Source organism: Carettochelys insculpta, chromosome 6 (genome assembly GCF_033958435.1).
Source record: "Carettochelys insculpta isolate YL-2023 chromosome 6, ASM3395843v1, whole genome shotgun sequence".
NCBI classification, from domain to species: domain Eukaryota; kingdom Metazoa; phylum Chordata; order Testudines; family Carettochelyidae; genus Carettochelys; species Carettochelys insculpta.
Genome location: NC_134142.1, coordinates 64,477,336 through 64,489,415, shown reverse-complemented (window position 1 = coordinate 64,489,415; position 12,080 = coordinate 64,477,336). Strand labels below are relative to the sequence as shown.

The window sequence follows — 12,080 nt, the reverse complement described above, 5'->3', positions numbered from 1 at the left end:
GTTACATGTAGAAAATACTAAACGCTCAGGGCTGCAGAATAGCTACATCCACAGAGATGGCTGATCAACAGTTGATTTTAGGAGGAGAAAAAGAAGACAGAGAGATGAGGGAGAATGTGAATAACAAAAAAGAGGGAAAAGGGGAAGTTGGGAAAATTAGCAGGTCAGAAGAAAAGTCACAAAGGAGAGGGTAGTGAATATAACCAAATTTAGGAGAGTGAGTAGGAAATGGAAAGATTGAATGAGAACAGATGAGGGGAGCGACTGAACACAAGGATTTGAAAATGGAGGGGGGGGGAAGAGCAAGTGTTGCTAAATATTTAACTTACACTTACACTCATTCCTTACATTGAAAATAAATAAAAGGAATATTTGTCACCAGTGAAAATTAATCTGGGTGATCTCAAATTAATTCTTAGCAAGGTTTTTGACAACTCAAAAAGAGGACTGAAAGTCTTCTGAGAGAAAAATGTCCGGCCCCTATCAGTGAAAGGAATTCACCATGATGAGGAACCCTCCGAATATGAAGACCGTGGAATAATGAGAAAAATCCACCATGCAGTTTCAGTACTGTCCTTTATCAGTGAACAATATGTTTCTGAACGAGGGATGTTAATGATTAACTGGTTGGGGTTGCCACAGGTGTGTGTGTGGGTGCTCCAGCAGGGCAGAGCAGCCTCTGTCTGCAGCAACCCAAAAAGTGTGTAGGAGGGGGCACTGGGGAGCTCCACAGAATGCCTGAGGTGTCAGGAACCAGGGCTGCTCCACTTCAGCTGGAGAGCCCCCACCTGTGGCAGGCCAGAGGCTGCCACGGAGAGGGGCTGCTCTGTCTGGGCTGGAGCATCCCTGCCCACAAAGCTCCTGCAGTTTTCAGTGCTAAGACCAATAACCTTCCCTTGGAGGGGGGAAGCTGTATCAAGTTTCATCTCTAATTTAATTGACTACATAGTTAAAAAATGCACATCATCATTTACCTTACTATGTGGGAACAAGGGCAATGAGCTGAAGCAGAAATTTATAACTTTGTGAGACTGCATAACCAAGTAGCTAAGAAAGGAAAGACAGAATTCATTCTCTCACTGAGCAACAACTCACATTTTGGGAGGAGGTAAAGGGCTACTCAGGTAACAACCACACAGAAACGTAAATTCTGTGTAATTTGTTTTACTCAAATTCAATGTTGTAAAACAGTTTTGGTCTCACAGTAAGAACCCCGAAAGAAACATTTACTGAACAAAAATCCCTACTCTAATAAGCTTTGTAAACTGAACAGAGAGTGGGAGAATATTTGAAAGTTGAACCTCTTCTATTTGTTTGTTTGTTTGCTTCCATTGTTGCTGCAGTTCACTTAGCATTGGAAATAATTTGTTTGCTGATTTGGGTTTAAGTTCAAAGAGAATAAAATAGTCATAAACTAAATGTTTAACAAAATGGAGACAGAGAAACTAAGATATTTAACATTTTTCCCCCCATTGGTCAATAAGATATCATTTGTGAAAACTGAAGTAGTATTGCAGAAACTCATCCAGAAAACTTTCCTATGTTCAGACCCTCGAACAATATATGTGATTAATTATTAAATGAGCTCCTTTAAAATTTTCACTGTAATGAGCAGGTCAGCAAGAAGCCAGGGAAAGCCTGCCTCCTTCTTCTCTAATGGCCCAATCCTACAATTCTCATAGACAAAAATACACAATGACGCCAGTGAACTGGGCCTTCAGTTGGCAAACCTATCTTAAGGGTGTGTAAGATAAACTAGTATATTAATGCATATCAGCATCTCAAAATGGAAAGTATCCTACAACTTTCATTTGACTAGACAAGGTTTCTTATTTCTCTGGAATTATTTGATGTCTTCATTAAAATTATAGCTTCTTGCCTCTCACTTACCATGATTCCCTTTGATGTCTATCCACTTGGTTTTTTCCATGACTCTTGATCTCTTCAGGATCAACTGGTAAGTTTGCCACTCCACCTCAATCTGCTCAGAGCCCAATTTATCCTTTGTTTTAGCATCTGTCAAGTCACCTGCATGTGCACAAGGCCAAGACTGAACTACATTTTTCACAAATCACACAGAAGAGCTATATAATATAAGCACTGGGCTTACACTCTACAGCAGCAGGCCCCAAACTTTTCATGATTCTTCTCCCCTCCCCCCACCCTCCGCCCCCATTTGTGCCCTGTGTTGCCAATGTCCATGTTCTCTCCCCTTGGGACCTGGGCCAGGAATGGAACCACAGCCAGGGGCAAGCTGGGGCAGGATCAGAGCTACAGTGAGGGCCAGCAGTCAGGGGCCAGGCTCAAGCAGAACAGAACAGAGCCGGGGTGAAGCAGGCCTGGGTGGTGCTGCCCCTGTGGGGCCTGGTCTGGGTCCCATTGCATCCCCCTGAATGTTCCTTGGTGCCCCACAGTTTGGGGACCACTACCCTACCCAACGAGGCATTCTGTGAAGAAATTCTGGCACCTATTGCAATTTGGTGCAAGGTTACTACTATGAGGCAAAGCTTTCTGTTACTCTGCCTCAGCTATCAGTTACACTCAAACTTGTGTTTAACACGTCATTGCAACTCTTTTAATAATGCCAGATGCTTGTCTACAACCGAGAAAGCTTTTACAAGACTGCATTACATTCTGAAAATATTAATGTAGAATCCTCAATCACAAATAATAATAAATTTTTGAAAATTAATGGCTACATTTTCCAGTACAGAGGATCAGTTATCACCCATTTCAGTGCTGATTAAAGTATGAGGATCTCTGCATTTTTTGTTCACCTTTTCATCTTATTTTCAAGAGGATACAGCACTTTAAACCCTTCTTCTTTTATTTAAATGATGTACAATGTTTTTGAACTGTTATAATTTATGCTAAAAGCTATCTGGGAAGCAAGTTTTCTCAACAGATGGGCTATTCATTTACTATACAAACTCTACCCATGAGGAGTACGCTACTAGCACTTAGATTTTAGAGTCTTACATGCAGCTGTTACTGCAAAATCTCCTCAAATCATTTAATAAATTCTGATCCATATTGATAATTTTGGCAGAACAGTGAAATTAACAGCTTAGGTCTCTTTTATTAGTCCTGACGTGGTCAAAAGGACATGAGCAACGCAAATAAGTAAAAGTGAGTTCTCACAACTACAAAAAGATTATACTAGAATGGAAGAAGGGCTTATTCTTTTTTACTCTCATAATATATACATATTGGGTGTGTCTACACTTTCCAAAAACTTCAAAATGACCATGCTAATGGCCAGATCGAAGAATACTAATGAGGCGCTGAAATGCATATTCAGTGTCACATTAGCATGCCGCCAACCACAGCACTACGAAATTGCCATGTTTCGTCTACACTGGGGTCCTTTTCGAAAGGACCCCACCAATATCGAAATCCCCTATTTCCTAGGAATAAGGGGATTTCGATGTTGGCAGGGTCCTTTTGAAAAGGACTCTGGCGTAGATGAGCTGCGCAGGAGTGAAATGCGGGAATTTCGAAGTGTCATGGCTAGCGGCATGCTCAGCACCTCATTAGTATTCTTCAATCCGGCCATTAGCATCGCCATTCCAAAGTTTTTGGTAAGTGTAGATACAGCCATTGAGTCACCACCAAATCTCATGCTTGTTCTTTATTCTTTGTATGAAATGAGTTGATAGCTCTCAGTATGGATCCTATGACTGATGTGCACTGGTATAACTGTAAGGAAAACTTTAGTTTCCCCAATAAGTGCACCATTACTGGCTTGCACCTGTAGAATAAACTAAAACAATGCTATTTCTGCTGGGCATGGGAAAGTATCTTTTCTGGGGGATGACTATTTTTTCAGGTGCAATTTGATTTTCATGGTTAAGATAACAAGTTTTGCTAGCTGAATTGTCTGACCATATTACCGAAAGAGGGACAGTAAGAAAAAGTTTAATTTCTAACCTGCTTACCTGTTACCAGAACAAGCGCTGGTTGAATTGTATCAATTGTTTCAGAACAAAACTTTTCAAAGTCAGGGACTCGTTTGGGATCCCGAAACTTACTTATATGTATGTCTGATACCTACAGAAAGAATATATCGAAGACAGGCATTATATTATGGACAGAAAGACCAACATACAAGATATTTAGGGAGAGATCATTGCCAGAAATAACTCTAAATGTTTTGCAAAGCTAGAGCCATCTAAAACTAAACAGGACTTGAGGAAAGATTAGTAATTTCATAGCAAGACTCAAATAATTTTGCAGCTGTTTTTGCAAAGATTTCTAAAAATCACTCATACAGACATTAAGTGAAAGGTCTTTTCTCAAGAATGACAAAGATGGCTATCAAAACAACTAATACTTTCATCAATCTGAGGAGCTGTCCAAGAAGTATTACTAGACTGTTTATAGATATTTGAAGAACAGATTTCTTCTTAACCAAGACATTCAAGTAGTTCCACATCTGAAAATTATTGGGTTAGATAGGACTGAAAAAAGACCACACAAATTTGTTTGAATTATGGATAACTTTGCCACTTAGTACTAGTCTGTGAGCAAAGACTTTCAATCACATTTCTTTAAACTAGATATAATGGATTGTTACATTAGCCTCAGAGTTCCAGAGACCTGGATTCAAATGCTAAGTAACTCACAAATTAGACTGTCCATTTCATAGCCCTTTATGGTTATTTGTCCGTGATACGGGTTAGGACTGAAGTGCTTTGTGTGGAAGATTGCACAGTGCTTGCTAATGATAAACCATGCTCTAGTTTATGTTATTAGTTCATCATCATTTTATAGGAACCAAACTCAAAACAAGCCCTTCTAGCTAATCTAAAAAGCAGCTGAGGTGCAAAGAAAGGAGCAGGCAGTGGAGGGAATCAGTTTTAGTCCTCTCACTGTAGGAATGTCAGCTGTAATGTGGCATCTGGAGGTTGGTGAATTGGGAAGATTTGTAAATTATGGAGAGCCTCAGGACCCCATATGAGTCACAGAAGATCCCAGGAATGGGAAATGGAAATAAATCTCAACTTGTGCCTACCTGACAGCTGAACTGGAGGAGTGACCATGTGGGCAACTGAAGTGATTCCATCCAGTGGAAAAAGAAACCACATATTCAAAATATTTATAAACATACACCACAGTTTAGATTAGTGCAAAATTAAGACAGAAATGACAAACTTGTCATGGGATAGAAGGGAAAAGCAAAGCAGGAAGTGCTCAAAGATAAAAGAAGGGCTGTAAAAAAGGGACAGAATACCCATCACATGGATTTATATCTAAACACTGACCTGGAATTAGCTTGTGAAATCGCCAGAGAGTCAGAAGTATGTTTCCCAAAAGACTGGAAGTTAATTTGGATTTGGCCTTTGGAAATTAACCAAAATGGACTGATGATAAAACAGCCATTAGAGATTTATATGTGGTTGATAAGATTGCAGATTTTGTAAAGATATGTTTGAAATTCAGGAATATTTCAATATTATTGAAATGAAAGAACAAAGCTCTCTCTGCAAAGAGAAAATGAGTTAAGGTGACTTGCGCTAACTCCTCCTCAGCGCAGACTGATTTAAAATCAAGGCCATTAAATCATTGTTTTAAATTCACAATTTATATCACCAAGAAGAAAGTAACTGATTTAAATCAAGTTTCCCGCCAATAGTTCTTCAAATATTTCTTAAACAATGGTGCAAATCTGATCACTAAAACATATTAATTTACAACTCAGCACAGCGTTTTACAACAATAAAATACATATTTTATTTAGATAATTTATTTTGTTAATGTAGGAAATAGTACAGAATACTCATTACTCATGTCAAGCTGCAGGTGCAGCAGCAGTACATTAGAAATGGTAAAACTAATTGTGCATGCAAACACAAAGGCACTTATATTTCATTACATTAAATCTTAAATGTTACACAAATGTTTCGTATTTGCAATTGCAGCAGTCTCTTGCGTTGCCATATGACAGCTGTCCCTAAACACTTTTAATTTTCAGATTTTACTAACTCTAACAGACAACTTCTCAGAACACACAGGCTATGGTTACACTAGTGAGTTTTACTGAAAAAAAGACCCAGCTTTGTTGGCAAAATTGGTGGAACCTCCACACACAAAATGCATTTTGTTGACAGTTTGCCTGCCTCAAAACTATGAGGCAAAAGGTTGCTGTCTACAAAAAAGCTGTATGGATGCTCAGGGGCACTGTTTCCCAAACTTAAAATGTTTGCGTACCTGTTTTGGGACTTTGGCCTTATTGGTGTACCCCATCTTCCAGTGCCTGTCTCCTGATTTTTAGTAATTTTCTGCTGTGTAGCCCTTGAAATAAGAACATAAGAACGGCCATACTGGGTCAGACCAAAGGTCCATCTAGCCCAGCATCCTGTCTGCCGACAGTAGCCAATGCCAGGTGCCCCAGAGGAGGTGAACCGAAGACAATGATCAAGCAATTTGTCTCCTGCCATCCATCTCCCGCCTTTGACAAAAGGCTAGGCACTATACCTTACCCCTTGCTAACAGCCATCTATGGACCTAACCTCCAAACATTTATTGAGCTCTTTTTAAACTCTGTTAGAGTCCTGGCCTTCACAGCATCCTCTGGTAAGGAGTTCCACAGGTTGACTGTGCGCTGTGTGAAGAAAAACTTTCTTTTATTAGTTTTGAACCTGCTACCCATTAACCTCATTTGGTGTCCTCTAGTTCTTATATTATGGGAACAAGTAAATAACTTTTCTGTATTCACTTTCTCCACACCATTCATGATTTTATGTACCTCTATCATATCGCCCCTCAGTCTCCTCTTTTCTAGACTGAAAAGTCCCAGTCCCTCTAGTCTCTCCTCCTATGGGACCCGTTCCAAACCCTTAATCATTTTAGTTGCCCTTTTCTGAACCTTTTCTAACACTAACATATCTTTTTTGAGGTGAGGAGACCACATCTGCACGCAGTACTCAAGATGTGGGCGTACCATGGGTTTATATAGGGGAAGTAAGATATCCTTCGTCTTATTCTCTATCCCTTTTTTAATTATTCCTAACATCCTATTTGCTTTACCGACTGCCGCCGCACACTGCGTGGATGTCTTCAGAGAACTATCCACTATAATTCCAAGACCCCTTTCCTGATCTGTTGTAGTTAAATTTTCCCCCATCATATTGTATGTATAACTGGGGTTATTCTTCCCCATGTGCATTACCTTACACTTACCCACATTAAATTTCATTTGCCATTTTGTTTCCCAGTCACTCAGTTTGCTGAGATCTTTTTGCAGTTCTTCACAGTTTACTTTGGTTTTGACTATCCTAAACAGTTTGGTGTCATCTGCAAACTTTGCCACCTCACTGCTTACCCTTTTCTCTAGATCATTGACGAATAAGTTGAACAAGATTGGTCCCAGGACTGACCCTTGGGAAACGCCACTAGTTACCCACTTCCATTGTGAAAATTTACCATTTATTCCTACCCTTTGTTTCCTGTCTTTTAACCAGTTCCCAATCCATGAAAGGATCTTTCCTCCTATCCTTGACCACCTAATTTACATAAGAGCCTTTGGTGAGGGACCGTGTCAAAGGCTTTCTGGAAATCTAAGTATACGATGTCTAGTGGATCCCCCCTGTAGGCATGCTTGTTAACCCCTTCAAAGAACTCTAATAGGTTAGTAAGACACAACTTCCCTTTACAGAAACCATGTTGACTTTTGCTCAACAAATCATGTTTTCCTACGTGTCTGACAATTTTATTCTTTACTATGGTTTCTACTAATTTGCCCAGTACTGACATTTTAGACTTACTGCTCTGAAATTGCTAGGGTCTCCTTTGTCAAGAAATCCTCTCAGAAAAGCCTCTGACAGGGTTTCGAGATGCCCCCAGCCGCTGGTGTATTGCAGGGTCTCCTTGGTGACAGGTCATGCTTGATACATCAACAAAGCACAAAGTTTTACCTCAGAAATTTCTTCAGAAAGTGATTTTAACTTAAAATCAATACATAGCCATCCATTTAATCTGAGGGGGTAACTTTGGCGGGAACGCAACAGCCTATGAATATTAATGAACAGTAACTGCCACCTATGACCATAAAAGGAAAACTTCTGGAAAGGTTTGAAGTTTCCGGACCTGTTAGGGGTAGTTCTCTATCAGGTCCGCACCCAGCCCCCAGCCTCATGAATAATTGATGAACTGGGTATATAAAAGAAGGCTGCTCACCACAGAAGGGGCCCTTCGGGAAGGTCCTATCTTTTGACCTGGACCAGTCCCTTTCAGTAGCCCTTTGGGGTGAAGCAGCTGAACATCGCTGGACAGACGAGCGGCACTGAGGGGACATGGATCGCCGCACCAGGCATTATCTGCATCTCGCAGCCATAGCATTGCAGCAACGCCCAACAGTGACGGCGGTAGACTACATCACCTGACACTGCTCCCCCGGCAGGGGCTGACCAGTCCAGGGCCGGCCCTCGCTCCATAGAAACCTTTTTAACGGACTGGCCAACTCATCAACTAAACAGCTGTGAGCTAAAGCTACCAAAGAAAGGCCGCTCCAGCTGCTGTATCCTTCTAATATTGACTCTTTTCTTTCCCTTTACTCTTATTCACATTTGCTGATATTATTGTTAATTATTGTTAATTGTTATTATTGTTATTGTTAAGTATTAGGTATAACATTATTAGTAGAAGCTTATTGTTTAGTGTCTCTTCAAGACCTTTTATTGCTGTTAACTTAGGGCAGTTATATATACACTTACAAATTCGTTATAAATCACTATTGATGTCAGGGATTAGCAACCCCTGGGCAGAACACTTATAAATAAGGGGTGTTAGGAAGCAGCAGCTCTGCCTCCAGCCCCTTAGGTAAATGCAGGGCCCCCAAGCATATCATACCTGAATACAATATTATATCTTATTTTTGGGTCCCTGGGGAGTAGCGCCCCCAGTGGACTTAATTGACAACAGGGATTGTTGTCTGGTTTAACAACACCCTGTCGGTCTTCAATACCTTTGTGAATAAAACATGGGAATGGCAATCGGATTCATCTTTTGCGTAAGTAAATGTAAATAACTGGATTAACTGTGATCGAAAGGTTTCTTTGGTGAACACTTCTAATAAACTTCCAATTTTTTTTTGTAACAGTTAATTACTCTCAGCCTCCATTCTCTCTGGGCCATATGGGGAACTGCAGGGACCTAACACCAGGGGATGCCCTCTAAGGAACTTTACTAGCTACTGCTGACACCGGTGTTTGTTTTAATCTGACCACCATGCTAAAGTGCCTTTGAGACTTTCTAATTCAATTAGGTATTACTATGTTTGATTTTTAAAGCTAATTGTTTTTTATTAAAAGAGGGAAACCCATGAGGGGTCGTTACACCACAGACCTAGAGCCATTGTTAGAGCCTGGGTCTGATAGAGCTTGGCATTTTTGGTCAGCTCTCGCTGCTCACGCAGCACCCTCGTCTCGCAGTTGCTTGCCATATTCGGAGTCTCGGCAGCAGCTGCGACATCCTTTAGAGGCCTTTTTTTGCATACCACACTTCGGGAAACACTGGACTACAGGAATAATCCACATCAGATCCTAGCAAACTCCTCCACAGAGCATGAGGCCACAAGCCAGGCTTTGCTGTCTCCTACGCAGGAATATTACCTACACCAATATTTATAACACCTCAGTGTTGCTAAGACATCTTGCACCCAGACACCTGCACTGTATTAGCACTTCCAGGTCCTGCAAAACTGCAGCAGGTTGCCCCACGATATTTCAACATTCCCACAAGACATCCTGACATGCAAATGCAACGTCACCCCCCCCCCCCCGCCAGCGCCGCCATTTCACCAGGATATAGACACCCCATTGCCACAACACTACAGGGCAGCATCACCACTAGAAACGAGTCAAAAACTGACAGACGATTGGAGGACTCTGAAAACATCTGAAGAAGAGCCCTCCAGCTTCCGGCTTTCCCAGCCGTGCATGACCACGGCTGTTACATGCCCTTCCCACGGCGTCCCACCCGCCTCTACCACGCCCCCCACCGCCGCTCTATTTCGGAGGAACCCTTGTGTCCCCCGCCTCGGCGCTTAGCACCGAGACATCGCCATGCGAACGCACAGGAACCCCCCAGGAGCCGACCGCCCCCGAACAAGGTTCCTGCCCCGCCCCCACTCACCTGCAGCAACCAGAAGAGGTTGTTGGCCTCGGCCCCAGGGGCTGGCTCCCGAGCAAAGGGTCGGCGCTGGACCAGGCGCTGAGGCGCCGCCGAGCCGTACCAGTCCAGGAGCAGCATCGCCAGGGCTGCCGCCAGCAGTCCCGCCGCCACCCGCAGCATCCTCCGCCGCCCCACAAGCACCCCGACCGGGCAGCCCCTACTGCCCTTCTCTAGGAAACGCCGCCGGCTTCACCGCTTCCGCCCCACGTCTGCTCGCGCGAGGGCTTGTCAGGCCGCTACTTTCTCCCATCTATGGTCTTCTTGGCGAACTCTTGCTTGACCCAGTCCTAATCCTACCCCCGTTGGAGTCGGTGGGAGGGAGGAGAGGTCTCCAGTTAGTTGAATGGGATCGGACCTCTACGCCTTGAGTCCAGGCATTGCCACGTCTTAATATCATTCTGGGAGGCTGTTCTGACATCACCACGTTTTCAGACCTTACTCCCCCATCCTCAGGCTGGCAGGATTTTGCTGCAAATGCTTTACCCTTGATTCAAAAATCTCAGAGATGGTTATGTGAAATTTCCCTGACAAATGCTGGCTCTAGCTTTCTTCCCACTGGCGCCAGGTGATGTGCTGAGTACCTGCTTGAAGGAGGTCATGGTAGACTCTCCTGGGTAATTAAAGATTTTCTTGAAACCTGACATTGTGTTAGCATATGTATTATGGTTCCGGAGTCTAGAGATATATGAAGGGGAAAAAATCGCAGGTTACTCTTTTAATAAAAAGTAGTTTCTAACCCTCAAAATTTTGCATTCAACATGCATAAAAGACAAGGAAATAAAGAAGTAAAAATATTATTTAAAAAACCCAAGTTTTTAAATCTCACAAATCGGAGGCAAAGGGAGAGACGGGATTGACAATAGGACTTACACTCTCTTGCTTTTGTTAGTTTCTTGTGACAACCTGCCTTGAAAAAGCTACATTGGACTCCCATTAGAACTTATTGGCAATACCCCTTTCTTTGCACAGGGAAGGAATTGCTCCCAATCAACATTTGTGGGGACTTCTTTTGCTTGACTGGTAGCTGTATTGAAGTTGGACTGTTTTATTTAACTTTTCTCACAAACGATTATATCACTTGAGGAACTGGAGCTACTGGCAGGGCAAATATCCAGATTTACTTGATTTAGTCACTCTCCCCAGCAGAGTAGTTGGTTCTGTTCCACCCTCCGATCATGAATCCGAGCAGAGTTCCTCTGGGCGGCATCCACTGGCTCCCTCGATGCCTTTGGGGAGCCGTGGGAGCTGTCCGGGGTTCTTTGCTCAGTGTCCCCTTCTGGTTCCCTCGTTTTAAACCTTTGACCTTCACTCCCATCCCTGTTTTTCTCTTTTGTTGTCCCCCGTACTCATTTGGAGCCATGGTCTGTTTAGTGGGCCTCCCCTAGTTTTGAGAGGGGCCTTTTAGCTGTGGGTGGGCTGCGCCTGCCCACTGCACTAATCTTCAATAGGAGATTAGTTGGAATAGGTGATTTTGCTTTATCCCAGACTTAGGTTTACCAGCCTATTGAGAATATTGCCTCTGGAGCAGTTCTTAAAAATCTGTGTTGTATTAGTCATCCTTAAATCATCTTGTATAAAATCTCCTCTGTTGACAATTCAACCTGAGACCGTTCCTCAGATTTGTCATATAAAAGAATGGCTCAGGTGTGGAAATCTCCCTCACATCTTCTGCAATGAAGGTCAATGCAAAGAATTAATCTGGCTTCTCTGCACCAGTCTTGCCTGCCTTGAGTACTCCTTCATCACCTCCATTGTCCAATGGCCCCCACTGATTATTTGGAAGGTGTCCTGTTTCTGATATACTTAAAGTCTGATGTTATTTTTTGTACTTTTTGCTAATTGCTCTTCAAATTATTTTTACCTAATTATAATGTAACTCATGGGTCCTTTGGGAAAGTCATTCTGGG

The 12,080-nt window shown here is 42.5% G+C and overlaps 1 protein-coding gene across 4 annotated transcripts in view; it reads right to left on the bottom strand.

Moving 5' to 3' along the window:
* The window catches only part of TMEM62 (transmembrane protein 62), a 56,802-nt gene extending 46,301 nt beyond the window's left edge, over positions 1 to 10,501 (bottom strand). The window contains exons 1-3 of one of the 4 annotated variants that reach the window (XM_074997090.1): positions 10,135 to 10,501; positions 3,939 to 4,050; positions 1,891 to 2,028 (exon numbers count right to left, since the gene is read on the bottom strand). In XM_074997090.1, coding sequence (XP_074853191.1) covers positions 1,891 to 2,028; positions 3,939 to 4,050; positions 10,135 to 10,293 — 409 coding nt within the window. In that variant the 5' untranslated portion in view covers positions 10,294 to 10,501. Of the gene's footprint in view, positions 1 to 1,890; positions 2,029 to 3,938; positions 4,051 to 10,134 lie in introns of those variants that run through there. The other 3 variants (XM_074997086.1, XM_074997085.1, XM_074997088.1) reach the window with 3 other exon arrangements.
* Between the last annotated feature and the right edge of the window lie 1,579 nt (positions 10,502 to 12,080).